General features: G+C 39.7%; 2 protein-coding genes across 3 annotated transcripts in view; one reads left to right on the plus strand and one right to left on the minus strand.

Moving 5' to 3' along the window:
* The window catches only part of TMEM39A (transmembrane protein 39A), a 30,083-nt gene extending 28,995 nt beyond the window's left edge, over window positions 1-1,088 (plus strand). For both annotated transcript variants that reach the window (XM_072613922.1, XM_072613923.1), the window contains one exon: window positions 691-1,088. In XM_072613922.1, the coding sequence (XP_072470023.1) occupies window positions 691-924 (234 nt within the window). In that variant the 3' untranslated portion in view covers window positions 925-1,088. The remainder of the gene's footprint in view (window positions 1-690) is intronic.
* A 9,676-nt stretch (window positions 1,089-10,764) lies between these two features.
* The window catches only part of ARHGAP31 (Rho GTPase activating protein 31), a 171,278-nt gene continuing 162,704 nt past the window's right edge, over window positions 10,765-19,338 (minus strand). Inside the window, exons 10-12 of the mRNA XM_072613921.1 lie at window positions 18,300-18,866; window positions 15,311-15,609; window positions 10,765-14,004 (exon numbers count right to left, since the gene is read on the minus strand). Of these exons, the coding sequence (XP_072470022.1) occupies window positions 11,527-14,004; window positions 15,311-15,609; window positions 18,300-18,866 (3,344 nt within the window). The 3' untranslated portion in view covers window positions 10,765-11,526. The remainder of the gene's footprint in view (window positions 14,005-15,310; window positions 15,610-18,299; window positions 18,867-19,338) is intronic.

Genomic DNA, 19,338 nt, shown 5'->3' on the forward strand with positions numbered 1-19,338 from the left:
GTGGGGAGAACTTGAAATCCTGTTTTATCTTCATTTCTCTCATGCTGGTCCTGTATATCCAACTTCTCTATAACCAGAAAATATGCCAGAAATGTATGGTGCAAGGGGTCTAAGTCATGAGTAATTATAAGAAATAAAGAGAATAATTAAATAGGGATTATATTAAATGTGTTATTTTTCCTTGAAATTACCTGGAAAAATGTGCTACGTAGGATTTTTACAAATTTCAGTAGAAATATACATATGGTGCTCTTCAGCATTAAATATACTGGGATGTAGTCTCCCTGATATTCTCACAGAGAACTGCCTTCGGGGATGATTTTCTTTCTTTTTTCTTGAAGGTATTGAAATAAGATTTAATAAGGAAATACATTCTACTAATATTGCTTAGGGAAAAAAATCTCAAAAGTTACTGATTTTCATATGAAGACTAGATTTAAAGTGAAAGTGCTTTAAAGCCAGGCCTGTGCCCAGCCACATTTTTTAGCATGTTCTCTGGTATTCCTAGAAACAGGAAATTAAAAGTGCTTTAATTGTCCTAAATAGTACCCAGATCTGATGGTTATTGCACATTTTGATATAAAATACTTATTAGCATAATGTCATTAAAGAAACATTATTTCACTGAAGAGAGATTTTAGTCACTCTTTTACATAGCTTTTTTCCCAACTTTTCTTTTTTTTTTTACAGTTTCTCTTTCATCGTCCATTAAGGCTGTTAAATCTGCTCATCCTCATTGAGGGAAGTGTTGTCTGCTACCAACTTTATTCCCTGCTTCGATCAGAGAAATGGAATCACACACTTTCCATGGCCCTCATCCTCTTCTGCAACTACTATGTCTTATTTAAACTCCTCCGGGACCGAATAGTATTAGGCAGAGCATACTCCTACCCGCTCAACAGTTACGAACTCAAGGCAAATTAAGCTGCTTGTCCGACAGTGAGGGAAAACCCAGATAAAAATATTTTCATACAGTTCTATTTTTTTCTTGCAATGTTTATAAATATTTAAGATATTTTATATTTTGTATACTATGTGTTTTGAAAGGTGGGAAGGGTAAGGGCTATTAAATGTCTCCATAAACAAGGTGATGTGCTTTTTCCTGTGTTAATTGTTTCTGAGTTTATGCATATGCAGGTCACGAACATAGAAAAACTGATGGAGAAATGAAATTCATCGTTTTAAAGTCACATTTTGTGTTTTCAGTTGGGCAATGGCATTGCTATATTTGTCTATTCTCCAATTCTTCTCCTTACATAGGGACTTCCTTTACTCAAGGTAAATAGAGCTTTCCTTTTGTGGATCCTTTTCTTTCTCCTCTGTAGGTCAGCAGTGAAATCTGGAGAGAAGGCTAGAGTGAGAGCCTTGAATAGATTACTGAATCAAGACAGTAATGAGAAAAATTCCTAAGAAAAGTTTAGGTGCACTATTCTACTGTATTAATTTGAAATATTCTCTTCGATAAGCTTCTGACTTCTCTATTAGTGTTTTCAACCTCTTCTCATTCCCATCATTTTTCATCCCAGGTTATCCTCATGTTACTGTTTAGCCAATTGAAAAACCCATCATAATCTTAAATTGGTAGTAGGGGCTGGTTTGAATAACATTCAGGTTTTGTGAAACATATGGTATGGTATGGTATATGGTATGGTATAAAAAAATGCTTATCAGGGAATCTGGAAATCTGGGTTCGGTTGCTGCTCTGACTTTGTGACTTTGAGGCCTTTTTAGCTCTAAAAGTCTATAATTCCGCGTTCATTTATATGAAACCTAAATTTAGGTGTAGTGCCCAATCTTCCATGTTGAAATGAGTTCCATGGTCACATTCTCTATTATGGACTTGTCACTAACCACTTTCTTCCTTCTCACTAATGCATTCGTTCATTAATAGGTATTTATAGGAAATCCACTACATTTACCTTTTATTTGGTGCTACATAAGATAGAGAAATAAAAGAAATGATCCTCAACCTTGAGAGTTTATATTCCAGCTTGGGAGGTAAGAGACATCATGAAACAAGAGAAAAGTAAGGTGTTGTTATGAAATGCTATGAAGTGAGTGATCAGCATGCAGTTGAGCTGATTGGAGAAAGTATTAGCCTCTTAGAGAAAATGAATGATAAATCTGGATTGGTGGAGAAGGAATTGGAATCTAATTAATGAAGGAGAAATAGTTTGAGTTTCTTTACCTACTTGTATTCATAATCACATTCATATCAACTTATCTCCACATTTTTTTTTCCTGTATGTACTAATTTTTGTCATTCATGCCCTTTCTTCTCTTACATATATACATATATGGATATAGTTCTACTGAATTGTCAGTGACACACAGATTTTTGTTATAAGAATGATTTCTAAATTGTCGTTTAATCAGCCCAGGACCTGCTTCAGAGTCAACATCTACACTTATTTGGTGTTGCTGATGAGAACAGCCATGCTAGTTAGAAGATAATAGATTAGGAGCTGCTCCCAAACAAAGAAAATGATTGGGTATGGGTTTGTGTGTGTGTATGTGTGTGTGTATGTGTGGGTGGGTGGGTGTGTGTGTGTGTACGTATAAAAAATATACATCATCATGAGTTCTAAATCTGTTCTTATCAACTTAACCTTAAAGAGATTATTTAAAGGCAAAATTGAATAAGGGTTGGAAGGCATAAAGGAGAAAAATGATTCCTACACAAACATCATGGTTTCCTAAGTTTGCCCAAAGCCAACCCTGGTTGCTGAAGTAGAAATCTTGAGAACATTGAAAGGAGGTGACTGATCTTAGAATTCATATCTTAAAAAAAAAAAAAGCCAGGCAAAGTCTGACATGCACTTTAGACTTTGGAAGAAGATTTCAAAATAGAAAGATAACTAGGCTCCCATGACCTAAATTTCTATGAAATGAAGCTGACTCAAATAGGATAGGAAAATTACTTGGAATATAATAACCCACGGAGGTTAAAGACAGATCCTGCAGATGTGTGCACATGCGCATGTACACATCCACCACTTTTGGTACAGAAATGTGGAATCATACTAGGTGCCCAATTAGTGAATGGTATAAATTGGGGTATGTGAATATAGTGGCATATGGTTGCAATGGAAGAAAGAACAAGTATAAGGGATTCAGAGAAACTTGGAAAGATATAAAAGTTGATATAGAGTGAAGAAGGCAGAGCCAAGAGAATATATGCAACTTACAATACAGAGCTGCTGATCTTGACAAAATTCTAAAATATTAAAGAATGTATTTGTCAGCGTTTAGAAAGAAAAATGTGATTGCTAAGAGCCAGCATGACTTACTTCATCAAGAGCATATGCCAGAATGATATTGTTTCCTTATTTTGATGTGATTATTAAACCAGAGAGGAATATTCTCTGTCTCTATCTTTTAACATTTAAGCAAAATAATTGACAAAAAATCTCTCATGCTGGCATTGTAGATAAAGTACAGAGGTGTGACTTAGATGGCAGCATAGTTAGGTGTATTGGAACTGGTTAAATGACTGGACCCAGGATATTGTCTTTAATGAAGTAATATCAAGGTCTGTGTAGGGAGAGAGGTCGTTAATGGAATGACCCTGTATTGGCCTGGTACTCAAAAAAATTAATGCTTGTCTGAAGGTGTAGAAAGCATACTTTTCAAATTTGTGGATAACAAAGCTGGTAGGATGGCATATGTCTTAGATGACAGGATCTAAAAATATCTCAACCAAAATGGTAATCATACCATATCAATTAAACATAATCATTAATCAATATAGGGTTACATGTAAAACCTTATTCTTGGATTAAAGAGGATTAGATTCACAAATATGGGGTTGAGGAATGTGGGTAGGCATTGTGTGAAAAAGATCTGGGGGTTTGAGTGGACTACAAGGTAAATAGGAGTCAGTCATAAGACATGATAGCCAAAAAGCTAATACAGCCTTCAGATCCATTAAGAAGCATAATGTTCAACCTGAAAAAAGTGATAGTCCCTCTGTGCTTTTGTCTGGAATACTGTACGTAGTTCTGATTATCACACTATAGGAAGGACTTTGAAAAACTAGTTTCTTCTACAATGGGTGAACAGGTGACCACTGTTTGTGCTATCGCAAGATTGGTTAAAGAAACAGGATATTTAACCTTGAGGGGAAGGGGGGCAGATATAATAGTTGTTTGAATATTTGAAGGCCTGATTATTTGGAAAAGATTTGTATTGCTTCACTATAGAAAACAAAAGTAGGAGAAGTGGGTGGGACAAAGTTCGATGTAAAGAATTCTTCGTGACAGCACTGTCTCAAAGTTAACTGGGTTACCTTGGGAGATAGGATATCCCCTTTCATTAAGCAGAGGCTGTATGGCCATATGTCACTATAGAGGATTCGAAGAGGGTTGCTTCTAACTCAAAGGTTATGATTCTATAAGCATGAGGGACTCATTTGGTTCTGGAGTAGTAGGTGTTGCCACTCTTAAGGTTTATCCACTAATGGAGGTGGTAGACCATCCTTAGGTGCAGACGATAGCATTTCCCCCACCCCCACCCCCACCCCCTTACATGTACATGCAAATCCTCTTATTTTACAATCTTTATCTTAAGATTAGGATGTGAACCTCCACTAAAGTTATATTGCATTGGCTCATTATAGTGTGGAGATGCCTCTGAGTTCTATGCCAGGAGGTAGGTAGGTAGGTCCTATCAAGCTCTGGTAGGTCTTTTCAAGTTAAGAGCAGCTTCTAGTGCAGACATGATATAACTCATCTGAGGATCAGTTTTGCTAAGTTTCAAGAGGTTTATCACTAGGTTGGCCACAGGGTGATTAATGTTTTGTTTTGCTACTGCAACTCTCAAAGACCATCTACTAAGTTAGGGATTGTCATCTAGGTTGGTCAAGAGAGTAGTCACGCTGCTAAAATCACACATTTTTGGCATGACACTAGTTTTAAAACAACTTAGCAACCCTTTTTTTCCACAACTCTACCCAGAAAGACTGACTAATTTCTGGGCTAGAAACCCCTTCTCCTGAGGAAGCTACTTGGGAAAATTTAGTAGTGTAGAAGTCAAGTCCAAAGGGGATTAGGTGGGCTTCGGTTTAGGCCTAGGGGAGCCTAAAAGATAAGATTGTACTTGGCTCTGGGCTCATGAAAAAGTGAAATTGAGCTCAATTAAGCCCCAGAATATTGCTAGTCTGGTCAATATACGAGAAATAGCAGTGTCTCATGAATTATCTTTTGATAGTTGTAAAGCTATGATCTTATAATGATTGGGGACAGGGTTTATCTCAGTGATGGAAGTTGTCATCAGACTTTCTTCAGTAAGTGTATTTTCCTATGCGTTTTGAGATTTTTCTAGACGGCCCTATTTTGAGAGAGAACATTTTTTGTCAGCATCAAAAAGGACTGCCTGTCAGGGTGAATCTGGGCTGTGTTAATGCAGTTTCTTCAACTTTTTCAATCCCAAAGTTTGACCTGAGAGGCAGTACATGGTGCTCTTATAATGTAAAGTCCCAACCCTATGTTAACTTGTTACTGCCAACTCCTTTGACCTCCATTTTTTAAAAAAATTAGGTCTTTCTATCTCACCCAGGCTGGAAGTGCCACCATCATTCATATACCTTGATTGATATGAGAGCTTTGACCTGCTCCGTTTCTACCCTGGACCAATTCACCCCTCTTTAGCCAGGCCTGGGGGCTTAGCTGTACTGGTGCAAGACTTACTGCAGACACTCCATTGGCTTAGCCCACTGGATCTCAGAACTACAGAGTTTGTGGCCTCAGTCCCCCCAGTAGCAGAGACTGCCAGCATGCACAATCAAACCCAGCCCTCCCACCTCCACTTTAAACACGGGACCTGAAACTGGGTCTAAAACTAAGTATGATTTAGTGCAGTGAGAAGTGATTTCTTCCTGACTATCACTTATTAGCTGTGTGATCTTGAGCAAGCCACTTCCCCTGAGTCTGTTTCCCAAATGTAAAATGGGGGTGGGGGAGTAGGAATTAGACTTAAATGATCTCTAGGGACCTTTCTGTGCTAATACTCCAGGATCTAGTGTCAGTCAATACAGTGCCATACCAATATTATCCCAGTTTTAACTCCCAACATAAAACTCCAGTGCTGGTATCAAGGCCAACACTACTCCATTCCCAAACCTCATCCCCAATCCCAGAAATTACCCTAAATAAAGCCAGAGCAATCCAAAATAATGACCCTGTGAATGCATAAGGGATACTCCTTTATTTTGTCATTGACATGACCAAGTTCTAATGAGCATCCCAGTGTCTCATGTTCATTTTCCCAGCACAAACACTATACTTTAAAATATTTATTAGTATAAATTTTGGAAGCATAACAATTATCTTTAATTACACATTATACGTTTCTCTGTATATGTTTAATGTAATATTCATACATTTTATTTTAAATCAGAAAAAATATTTCGATTATACCTTGGAAAACAGGTTTGTGGATTTCAGCACACAACTGAAATCCTGTGGCTTTCAAATAGAAACCTTTGGAAAAGTGCTTCACCTTGCAAAATCATAAATGAGGAAGTACTATGACGCTAAATTACAGCAATGCCTTGTAACTCATCCAGTAACACACATTCCAATAACATGATGGTTCTTCGTCGATTTCCTATACTTACCCTCCCTTACTTTATTAGAAAAGTAACCCTCGCTCACATTTCCCTTCTTACTATCAAGAAATACTGACTGTTGTGTGCTTGACACTGATTGGGATGATCCCCAATTATGTATTTTCTGAAATGGTAGCACTCCCAGCTAATCACTCCTCATCTTCCATATTTAGACAGGTGTTCTCTGTCCCTTAGTTGCTAAAATTGAGTTGTATTGAGTTGGGTGAGGGCTACTTATTGTTCTTTCTCATCCAAAAGACTGCTCTGCCCCATTTCTCCTCTGGCCCTTAAAGTATCTGGAATTACCCTTCTGGGAACACATCACTCTAAGCTTCAAGGCATCATCTGAGAGACTAGGCCATAATACAGTACATGACTCTTATTGAACTAGGTTGTGTCAGATATATAACCAAGATCTTCCACCCCAGTTCCAGACATGTAAATCTGGTGTTCAGTAGTGTCCCTTCATGTGGGAGACTCCAAGACACAAACATTCTGTGTTCCCTATTATCCATCCCCCTTTACCCAATTTGGGCTAGCTCTTCTGATTACTATATATAAGAAACAATAGAAATAAATATAATTATCTAACCTAAAATCTGCCACTGAAGAATATCACATGTGAACCTATCCATTTTCAGATACAAAGGTGGGATCCAGAGATAGAACCAATTAGGGGAATTTAAAACCATTTGAACCTTAGTTTTCATTTGAAACATGCAAAATAAATACCTGCCTAGTTCATCAAAGCCATCAGAGCAAAACACTGAAAGTTGGAATATTGCCCAAACACCTCCTACTACAAAGTATCTCTGGTTTTATTTATTTAATACAAACCTTAAAGGGATCATCCAGGACATGTAGGATTAGAAGTGGACATTGGAACAAGTGTGAGAGATCACAAAAGGACAATCCCAGTGCTGGCACTGGTACCAACAGAATGTTAAGAGATTCTCAGCACATTGGATAGACCCTTTTATGGAGTATTTTCTCCACTATCTGGGGAAAATGGGAAAAATCTGCAGGATGAGAAGGCACAGATGGTTATCTAATCTGTTGACACTTCATCTAGTATTGAATCCCCTCAAAATGGTACTCCAATTTCGGTAGGAAAACCCCACAGCCTTTGGAAAATACCTGTCTGGAAATGGGATAAGCAACATTGCCCTCTTTCTCAATCTCAATTTCTGTATTCAGTGTTTCTAGTTCATAAAAGCTCTGCCTTAACTACCAGTCTTTTTTGTTCACAATACGGAGTTACATAAGAAATTAATAAATTTTTTTTAGAAATATTGATGAAACTGTGAGAATGTCTTGTACATAGTAGGCACTTAATGGTCACTGTTGCTGCTGCTTGGATTTTTAATGTCCTTAGCAATATTTTGACTCAGATTTCGCTATAAATTGGCCTTTCTTTTTTCCTTCCTTGCTTCCTTCCTTCCTTCCTATTCAAATGAATCAAACTAAAAGTCAAAACTTCCATTTCCATCTGAATTCTCCAGATAGATTTCTTGAATCTAGTTTATTTTGACAGTAGGATCATCAAGTCTTGGCCTACTGTGGCCATTTTGTGACTAAATTCAACTGTTTCTCTACTTATAGCATATGTTTGAGTGGGATAAAATTTGTATCAGTTGACTTCAGATGATTTGGAGAATTCCCTAAGGAACTGGTATTGCCATTTTCTTTCTAGTATGAGACCAGGTCTGTAATGCTGCAGTGTCTTCCTACAATAGCCAGGCTGTGAAATGGCCCTGCATTGTAACTTCCCCAGTCACAGATGGCCAGCCCTGACTTGCTTCTACTCTCAGAGGATCTAAATTTCAGTGCATGAACTAAGTGAATGAATGGGAAAGCCCAAGGTATTTTTCCTCATTGGACAATGACATCAGATGGGTCACTTTTTACTCAGTGGTTTCAATGTGTTTCAGTTGGAGGGGTTTGCTATACCATTTACAAGTATTGAACGGACTTCTTTAGTACCAGACCTGCAAATACAGCAGTGCCTGAGAAAATCTTTGTGAAGTTTAGGGTCTCTTTGTTCAAGAGTCAAATAGAAGACTAAAGAAGGTGTCACTCTTTTTAGCAATCATGAAAGAATAAGTTTCTCAAATCCTAGCAGAGGCATTCTGAGGAAAAGTCAGCATGCAAAGCCTGTGGGATTTGACTGACTTGGGAAGGACAGTAGAGAGAAGAATATCCCTGTCTGTCCCTAGACAAATTGCAACGTATATTTTGAAAAATTCCACTTAGGCTCTTGAAGATTCTTCTGTAAATGTAGTGTCAGAATCTAAAGTCAAACTGAAGACACGTGTGTATATACATACATACATGTATACATGGTGTGCATGTATATATACACATATATGAATTCAAATACTGAGCACTGAAAATTTCATCACTTATTAATAGGAAAAACAATGACTTGTCAGTCTAATAGCAAAATAACAAAAATATACTCTAGTGTGTTACAATCAAGAATTTAAAATATCTATAATATATTTTAAATATCCCTTTACTGAACTAGGAAGCAAAATGCTGATTTTTTTCATCATTTATGTTCTAATTGTGTTTTAACATGCAGTTCATATGGGAGAGCTGATGGCAGAAAAGTCCATACCAAAGAGCAGTTGACTAGAGCCTAGGAATTGAGTTGTGTCTTATAAACTAGTTTTTTAAAGGGTAGAAATGTATCTTTGCCACAGCAAACCACTCCAACACTTCAAATTCTTAGACATCAAATTCATAATCTCGTTCCAATTATTTTTAATTAATGTGACTCCAGAATGACTTTCTATGCCAGTTGAACCCATTCCTATATGTCAATTTTTAAGAAGATCCTCTTGCCTTAGTGCCTAAATATTTGCCTCTTCTGCTGTGCTTATCACCATTTTTATTGCCTCTGCTAGGAATGTATCAAAAGTAGTCAAAGATCTTCAACCTTTTTGTTCAAACTATCTCAATTCCCCTGATATGCAGGACTCTCTCCCAAACCAGCTGACTCAGTACTTGCTACACAGTGACCTGTCCGATATTTCTGATCAAGATACCAGCCCAGAAAAAAAAAATTCATGTTTACTTTTCTGGTTAATTGGAGAAAAAGTGAAAGCTCTCACTTGCTAGTCCTATGACCTTAGGCAGATCACTTGGTTTCTTTGAGCCTTGTTTCTCAGTCATAAAATGAAGCCTTCGAATAGGTGATCTCCAATGTCCCTTCTTGTGCTAACATTTGAATTTATAAATGAAGTGGAATGGCAACAAGCCAGGTCAGGGCAGCATCTTTGCCCAATTCTTCTTAGGTGGCTGAACTTGGGCAGAGTATTAGATTTAGCCAGGATTTGACCGGAGAAGAGGATGGTGAGGGCAGAGAGATGAGAAAGGATACTAGCAAAAGCGTTACCAATATGGTCACATCTCCATTTGACCTGCAAACAGGAAGTTTCCTTAATTGGGGCAGTAAAGCAAATGAACTGGTATATAGGTTTATTTTGTCTTATATGGTATTGAAGCTGGAGTGCTTTTTTCCAAAAACCTAACTCCAGATCATACTCAGATTGTTTTCTTCCATCCAATAAGGAAAGAAGAACTGTTGGGGCTAGAGGAATGTCAGGCAAGATTCTTCCTTAAGTATCAAGGGAAAGTATTCTAAGGAGCACGTAGGAGCATAAGGGTGAATGGAGAGATAAGGACTCTCAAATTTATCCATGAGAACTGACAGCAGGGAGAAAGGAGGTGATTTGTTGGCTACAATTAAAATTATCTTCTACAGAGGTAACTCTTACCTTGGGATAGATGGAGGGGAAGGGGGCAGGTTCCTTACCAGCCACTCTCCCTCTTCTCCATCTTTCCCCCAAGAATCAGCCCTTTCAGGGAGGAGGGGATAAGGAGGAATCTCTCTTCACTAGCTAAAAAGTACTGGCACCATCCCAAATTTTCTATGCAGGCAGTTTACATAGAATAACATATTCCTTCACTCTGACATTTGAAAGAAGATTTGGAGGGAAGCAAAATAGCTCCAATTTAACACTGCAGTGCCCCTAGATAAAAAGAGCATCCATCACTATCATAGCCCTCAATGTCTTTCTTTGATTTTACTTCCATTACACACTGGGTATGTAAATGAGAAAGGCAGGCAAATTCACACACTGCTAAATACACATGAGAAAAAGTCTCTTTTTAATTGGTGTCAATCACAGGATTGGTTATTGTGTGTTTTTATTTTTTTGCTGTACTTTTAGCCAGTAGCACCGGCTTGGTGGCATGCACAGATGTGGGACCACCAAGGAAAAAATGTATTTGTTAATCCACCTGCCTGAATTTCTAAGGGCACAGTAGGTTTATATTTCCAAATCTGCTTTCTTTTCTGGTAGTAGAATTTTATAAAGCATATTAGAAAAAGGTACTAAAGAAGCATGAGCTTTAAAAAGCATTAAATAATATGAAGGAAAACCAGAAACCTCAGAAACAATGTCTTCTGATACAGGAAAAAGATTTTTCTTTGTTGCAAAGGGTATTATTATGGCCAACTCTCAGCAGTATTAGATGAAGATAACATGCATGAATAAATGCAATTCTCAGATAATTTCCAAATTGCATTTTAGTCATCTCTCTCACTGAACATGTTTCCCTTCAGCTACTAATAAGCAGGAAAATGGACTGATCTGAGTTTCATCTCTTTGTTCTTCCACTGAGCACGCCAATCCTATTGTTAAGTATTAATGAGCACCTGAATGGCCTCAAGATTACCAGTAGAATGGCTAAAAAAGGGAGACAAAAGGCCTGGAAAATCCCAAAGCTGGCTAATTTTCCCTTGGGATAAAAGAGTTAGCCATAAAACAATACCCAGGCAAATCTTAACAGAGCCCTGTAGTCTAAGACAGTAAAAGGTTCCAAGTGAAGGAGTAGTATGTAAGCTGATGTCATTCTATTTGCCTCCCATTTCTTCCATCCAGAATCACTGATCTTCTCTGAGGCTGGTAAAAGCAACTGGTTGAGGTCTCTAGTCTCTGGCCATTCTTAGGGATAGTCATTTTGTTCCTAAGTGTGACTCCTTCTGGGGTCACCCACGTGTTCTCAGCCAGCTCACCACAAATGAGACCAGAAGAAATTGTTTGGGTGGGGCTTCTGATAGGGGAAAGTAAGACCCTGGAGTCTGAAGAGGAAGAAGGGTGATCCATGATAGGGAAGGGAGGGCTAAACAAGATTAGACTTTGAGGCCTTCCCTGTCTTGACCTGTGGAAAGGTTTGGAAACCCCAGATGACCGCTCAATTTTTGAAGAAAGTGGATTGTCTCCAGATGGTTCTGTTTCTGATGTACGTTTTCTGCAGGGTACTGAAGCATCCTGGGAGGAGAGAAGGCAAGACACGCAGGGATCTGGAGAAAGGGTGTGGTCATCAGACACAAAAGATGAGGAGTCCGTCTGGATGGAATCGTCATTTCCCTTTCCTTCTTGGTTTGTGTTCTCCTCTTTAGGTCTCCCTAAGGAAGGAGGTGAGTCATCCCTGGCAGATTTTGGAGGTGTCCCACCAGTTGGGCTGGCCTCAGCTTTGGCCTTCTCTACAGGGGGAAGTACATCTTCCCCTGTGTTCTGAGCCTGGAGTGGCTGTGGAATCTGAGTGTACTGAATCTTAGGTGGTATGACAGGCACAGCCTTGGCCTGGCACATTTTGACCATGAAGGAAGTTCTCACTGCAGACACACTCACAGGGGCAGAATTGCGGCGACCTGTTAAGGCATGAGTGACCATATCTAGGTCCTGGGGACCACAGTGAGCTCTCCAGGGGTCTGCTTTGTTGTGAGGTGAGGTCATGCAGATGGGGGACCATGGGTAGTTGGGACCATGGGTAGCTTCTCCTTGGTCATATAGTTGGCTTCCAGGTGAACTGAAGGAAATCACATTCTCAAATCTAAAGAAGTCATTTACGAGAGATACACAGTCCAGGTTGAGGGAAGAGGGTCTATTTTTCCCTTTAGGAGGCACACAGTCATTATTTGTCAGCTGTAACTTGGGGGAAGGAAGCAAGTCACCTTTGGTAACAAGAGCCATCCCAGGGCTGGCCTTGTCCTGAACTCTGGATGGACTATTTTCCCTAACATTCTCTGATCCTAAGCCACAGCCACCTCGTTGATTTATGGGCATCGAAGGGTCTGGCTGAGGGTTTTCTTGATCTACTTTTGTTTCTTTCTCTGTAAAGCAGACAGGACTAGTTCTTTCTGTTTTGGATTGTATGTCTCTCCCTGAATTTATGCCAAGGGCATCTTCTGTACCTTCTGGCTCAGAGAGCTCTTTGGAATGTCTTGGTGCTTTCTTTTCCCATTCACCTTTTTCTCTGTTGGGTGGCAGGAGCTGTAAAGGGTCAAAAGCTATTAATGATCCCAGACTGACACAGCTACTCGATGAAGGGAATGGATGAGTCCACTGGTTTCTCATAGTAGTTTCACTGTCTAGGGAATGACTCTGAACGAAACTGGGTCTATGAGAGAGCCTCTTTTCTCTTTGATTTTGCAGGAGCAGTTCTTGTGGGCGAGTTTCCTGAATATCTTTCAGTGTTGGGGAATGAAGAGGGCTTGTAACCCATTGGTGGTCCTCCCAGGGCTCTACCATTTCTAAACTCTGTGGTGCAATGTCAGTGAAGGTGTCTTCTTCATCATAGTCAAAAGTCTCTTGCATTAGACTGGCTCTATCCTTCTCTCTATGTGGCATGGTCCCAAATTCCCTTAGTGGGCCTTCTTCCCCTGAAGCCAATTTTTCTTTCTTCTCCTTGGGACTTTGCTTTTCCCCCTGATCTGGGACAGCTTCTCTCTGGTAGAAGCTGATGGGTTCACTAGGACTGGCTACAGCCCGAGTCTGGTCTGAATGAGGATTTGTTCCCATAGCCTCTGAAGTTTCTTCTCTCTCAAGGTTATTTATCCCAGAGTCTTCTTTCTGAAGAGTTTGCTCTAGAGATGGGGGATTCCCTATGCTGCCCATTAGGAGACTATCCTGTGGAGAAGCACAGTCAAGTGGAATCGTTTCCAGCATGGGAGTCTGTGCAGAGTTCCCCTGCCTATTCTGCTCAGACAACAGCTTGGTTACCTGTTCAGTCCTCTGGTGGCTGTGGAGCTTCTCTGGGTCTCCTTGGGCTCCAGTCATGGAGATGGCAGCCTCTGACGGTGGGGCCTGAATGGTTTTATCTGTTGTCTCTTCCGTGGTGACTGCAGACAGGCTGGAGTCATCAGAGAAGCTCCTTGCCCATGGAGAAAGGGTGGTCTTTGGACTTGAAATAAGAATTGGTTGACTTGTGCTAATCTTTGGGGCAGTTGATGGTAGGGTCTGGAACTCTTCTTCAGACTCAATGATTTTCAGCTCTTGTTGAATCTCAGGCCACATCAGGGCACTTGAAGAATCATCTTCATCCTGAAATATATCACAAATTCCTTTATCTGATTAGCCGGATTGTTTTTTTTTCAGTTCTGATATTCATTCAGCAAACATTTATTGTACTTTTACTACATGCAAGACACTGGGGGTACAAAGACAAAGAGGAAATTCACCAGGACTTTCTATTAGGGGTGAGGGAAACTGAAATAATAGGTAGTTTGTGAACATTCTGATGCCAGGTACATTTCTAAGTTCCTCCAAATAAATGCCCTCATTAGTAAATGGATAACGAATTTATAAACATATCTCACTTAAGCATAACTTATACCAAATAAGACAGTAACAGCCAAAGTTTGGAATTCTACTTGCCCAAGCCTTTGACTTATTTTACCAATCTATCACTCTCCTGTCTTCCTCAGTGATGTGGTCAAGATTCTAGTTTTCCCTTCTTTCTATCCCTTACTCCATTCAACATACTTCAAAGCCCAAAGGCTCATTTAGAATTGGGAAAATCTAGTTAGAGTTTGGGGAAGTTTGTAATTTTTAAAAAATTTCCCTACCCTCAAATCTTGGCCTATTCCTATTGAAAAATAGTTCAGTATAGAACTTTTGAAATCTTGTGTTTCTCTCCTTGTTGCTCAGTCATTTTCAGTTGTGTCAGACTCTTTATGATCCCATTGGGGGTTTTCTTGGCAAAGTTACTGCAGTGGTTTGCCATTACACCTAGCTACCCTCTGGGTTTCCCAGCATCTCTCAAACACTACTTCTAAATGGCTTTTGCCATTCATGAAACACTTGTTACATACCACAGTGTATGTTGTTAGGAAAGAACTCTTGGTAGAGTGAAAAGACTTGATGGAATGGAGACCTGGGTTTGTTGGTTTGCTTTTTAAAGTTTTGGCTGTGCCACTGACTAACCATGTATTTTGAAGCAAACCACTTAACCCTTCTCAGCCTCAGTTTTATAGTTTGTAAAAATGAGGAGGTTGGATGATGTGATATCCATGGTCCCTTCTAGCCCTAGCTATTAAAATTTTTCTAATTTCTTTTTTTTTGCATAATCTTAAATTTTTTTTGTTCTGATCTTAAATATCAAATAAAGTGCACAGTTCCCTATACACTATAAAACAGAAAAGGAGGTTTATACATGAAATTGAAAATCATGTGAATTTGTTCTGCTTTTTTAAAGAAAAAGAAAAATTTAACATGAAACTGCAATACTCTTCTGATTATCTGGGATCTCTTTAAGCCTTGAAGGAGATATTTTCAACTGGAGCAAGAAGACTTTAGAAAATGGGGCAGGGAAGGAGGGTTCTCCAGGTTCTAACTGTGGCCACCTTACCATTTCTGAGAGGAACATAGCATCTTCGTTTTTATTCCTGGAGCTCTCCTGCTGAGCTCTAAGCTCCCTCGGGGGACTTTCGTTGGTCTTTGTGGCTCCCTCTGAATCGTGCCTCTTCTCGAGTGTGGTTGAAAATGGCAAGCTTGCTGAGATGGTAGAGATTTCTTTCTCTCTAGGGTGGGTACTTGGCTCTGGGGAATGATTACAGCTACATTCCACTGTCCTCTCCTTTTCAGGTATTGATTTGGAGTCTTCCAGAGATTCAGACTTTATGGTTCTTAATTTCTGAGGTGCAGAAACTGTGGTAGAAATAGAAATGAATGATTAGTTAACTCAGTGATTAAATGACTTGATTTCTTTCCCAAAAAGTTCATGGCACAGGGATTGCTAGAAGAATAGCTCTCCAATCTATGGAAAGTGAGAATTGTCTCCAGTGTTTTCACTTTCTTTCGTGTGACCAATTTTTAAATTATCTATAGTTAAGTAGTCAATCTCTGCTCATCTCTTTTCTTAAGACCTACTCTCAGAACCTTCAGTAATGCTAGAGACATTAGGGTAGTGACAGAGACTTGTGTCCTAGAGTGGTCTCACATAGTGCCTTTTATAAAACAATAATTCAAGAATATATTTTGTCCTCTGACTGATTTACTAATTCCTACAGCTTTTCACCCTGACATCTATCTAGCTTTAGAGAACTCATAATTCAGTAAGAGGAGCAAAAATATGTTCCTCATATATATGCCAAGGAAAATATTCCAAGATACTCAGGAGCTTCATTTTATGAAATAAATGTATCCAGAAAACTTGTATGTAAAACTATTATTCTTAGTAAACAGAAGAGAGGTATGTATGTTAGTCTAGTTCTGTATCTCAAGCAACAGAAATCCCGCTATGCTAACCTACAATCTAATTACAGGGGTTATTAATAACATAAAAACCAGCTGGGAAATATTCACCCACACACACTCATTTTGGTTCTAGGAACTGAAACTTCACATGTAACTTCATTGTAGGAAATCGGCTCTCTTTAGAATGACCCTAGGCAGCTAAGGGCTATGTGGTTTTATGTTAAGGTAGACAAAAGGAGCTAAAATCTTTTTTTTAAAAAAAAATACAACAATTCAAGGTGAATAAACCCCAGGCACCTTTGAATATACCAGTCAAAATACACAGGGGTTGGCAAAAAAAAAAAATTGAGGGGAGGGGGTACTCAGGTACTGGACTCAGGAATTTAGTCATTTTATTTCTACTTATATGTGCCTGTCCTCTCTCTGTGTCTGTGAACATATTATAATTCCTCCAGTAACTATAACCTCCCTGAGTCAGGAACTGTTTCATTTTTGTTTGTACATAGCACTCAGCACAGGGCCTGGAAGGGAGCAATCACTTGAAGAATGATTTTTTTTTAAATTGTAAGGGTAGAGACCTGGTTTAATCAAATATTAACAAGATAAAGCTGTATATGATGGACCAGGGGCTCAAATGGTCACTAGCTATGGGCAGTCACTAAATCTTTCCATGCATCATTTTCCTCATTTGGGAAACAGAGATGATAATACTTGCACTCCCTTCTGGGATGTACTGGTAAATATTTAATAACCAGATTATTCATATTGGATTTGCCTAAAGCCATATTCCTTGCAGTTCTCATGCTGGGAATTCTATGGTAAAGGAATGTCACTCTCCATGGGTTCTATAGATTTTATACTCAAAATCAAAAGTAACCTTGAATCAGTCTAATCAAAATGTTGAAGATCTGAAAGATCTTAGAGACTATCTAGTGCAGGGGTGGGGTACCTGTGGCTTTGAGGCCCTCTAGGTCCTCAAGTGTGGCCCTTTGACTGAATCCAAGTTTGAACCTAGAGGACCTAAAGAGCCAAATCGCCTCCAGGCCACAGCTTTCCCACTCCTGGTTTCTAATCCAACCTCCCCAGTGTTATTATAATGACACTGATTGTGAAGAGGGAAATTTTGGGAGCTCTTAATATCACCAGTTTTTCTGTTCATGCTCAGTAACTCAATGATATCTGGCCACTGGGTTGTTATAGAATTCTGTATCCTCTCACACAAGAAATCTAAGATGAGGGGATGAGAATTTTAAGCTGGAGTCCTTGAGTGACATAGTAGCTAAAAAGCAAGCCTTGAAGCCAGGAAGACTGGATTTGGATGACAATAATAAATATACTACCTTCAGAGGTACAATGGTCAGAGTTTAACAATTAGTTCTTACACACACACACACACACACACACACACACACACACACACACTACAGTTTCAAGTTTAATCTGCATTATTCACATTTTTTCCATCACTATCTTAAGACTAGAAATCAATAAAGCAGTCTATCAAGTCAAAATCAAGTGGCTACGTGATGCTGGCAAATCTCACCTTCTCAGGGCTTAGGCAACTCACTAAGAAGGTCCTGCCCTGCATTGGGAGGGGTAGTTTTCTCACCTCGGATTTCTCAGTACCAATACAATTCCACGTCTGGTCCCTATCATTGACAACATTATCTGATACTTTTCTCTTTGCAAGTACTTTCAGGTATGGCCATTGCCTTTCATGAAAAATGAAATTTTGAGTTTTAAGATACTTCCTGGAATGAGCCTGGAAATGTATAGTTAGGTTTGCAAAATAGGAAAGGGTGAATGGTTTTCTCCCTGAAGAACCCGCCTCCCAAGACTTCTAGGAAATAGACATCACCTAATAATTGCTATTCCTGGCCTTGCTACTATTTTCCGACTAGGGCTCTCCCAGATGTATCTGACACAGCTCAGGGGCTCTTGTCCCTATATTACTGCAGCTGACTGCTTAAAAAAAAAAACAAAAACTCCTGGAGGAACAGGGGGCTTTCTAAAAAGGTGACATCTCTCCCTTTCCCAATGCCAACTGAGATAAAAGGAATCTGGCCACATTTTTAGGAATCACATTGGAAGCAGAAGAGAATGGTTGTTAAAATCAAGAGATACCTTCCATGAAATTTTACCTGCAGAAGCATCAGCTGTAGGTGTCTTCTCCTCCTCAAACCCAGGCCAACCCCCGCCCTCAGTCCCCTGGAGAGAAGATTCTTCTAGGCTAGAGAGTGACTGCATTTCCTTCGGAGGTGTTCTGCAAGGGGTGCTGTTGGTACTGATAACTGCTGATACCCGAAGGGGCACCGAGACAGCGAATGGCTCGGAGATGTTGAGGGCCTTCCGCTGGTGACGAGGGGAGGATTCCATCTGGAAGAGGCTGCTGGTGAAGACTGATTTGCTGGAGCTATCACTTGAAGTGTAGAACATGGCAAGCATCTTGGGGGATGCCTGGTCATTCTCTGGATCCTCCACAGCTCGAAATACCTTCAGCTGCTCTGGTGGTGGTCGGACCTGGGCAGCCTTGCCACCCACAACTGAGCCTCCCTCGGCTCCTGCTGGGCCTCCATCCTGGCCCCATTCACCCTCTTGCTTGCTAAGGTCGCAAGAGCTGCCGGTACTTTTTGTCTGCAGTTTCATCACTGGGATAAAAAATCCTCCAGTGGTGACAGTCCGATTGAAATGTCCTTTAGCTTCCTTCCCTAGGAAAGTCAGAGCAAACAGGGACAGTTTTGTGACACCAAAAGCACACAAAAGTTCCTATTCATCCAAATAAATGATGCCCATTATTCAGGCACAATACACCAGGACATACCTACCTGTTCATAAACAGCCATGCCAGTTATAAGGAAAACAAATCACATATGGATCGACAACAGAATTCTGAGATGGATGTCATGTAACAGATTTCACCCAGATTAAAAGAGAAAAAAACAGTAAAACAGCTATAGCCTATCAGGAAGGAGCAACCAGCTTAGATGAGAAAGTATCCGTCAAGTTGGTCAAATACTGGCTGACCATCATTCAGTTCCTTGTCTACTATGCAGTCATGAAGGATAATGCCATTTTCAGCTCTAAGAGGGTTTTTAGAAGAAGCCAGCTGTTAAGGTTGCTAGGGGTGAGGAAGGTTGTGCTTTAACATTGGCAGGACCACAGGTGTTGATTGATGCAAAA

This window comes from Notamacropus eugenii, chromosome 5 (genome assembly GCF_028372415.1).
Source record: "Notamacropus eugenii isolate mMacEug1 chromosome 5, mMacEug1.pri_v2, whole genome shotgun sequence".
Taxonomy (NCBI): domain Eukaryota; kingdom Metazoa; phylum Chordata; class Mammalia; order Diprotodontia; family Macropodidae; genus Notamacropus; species Notamacropus eugenii.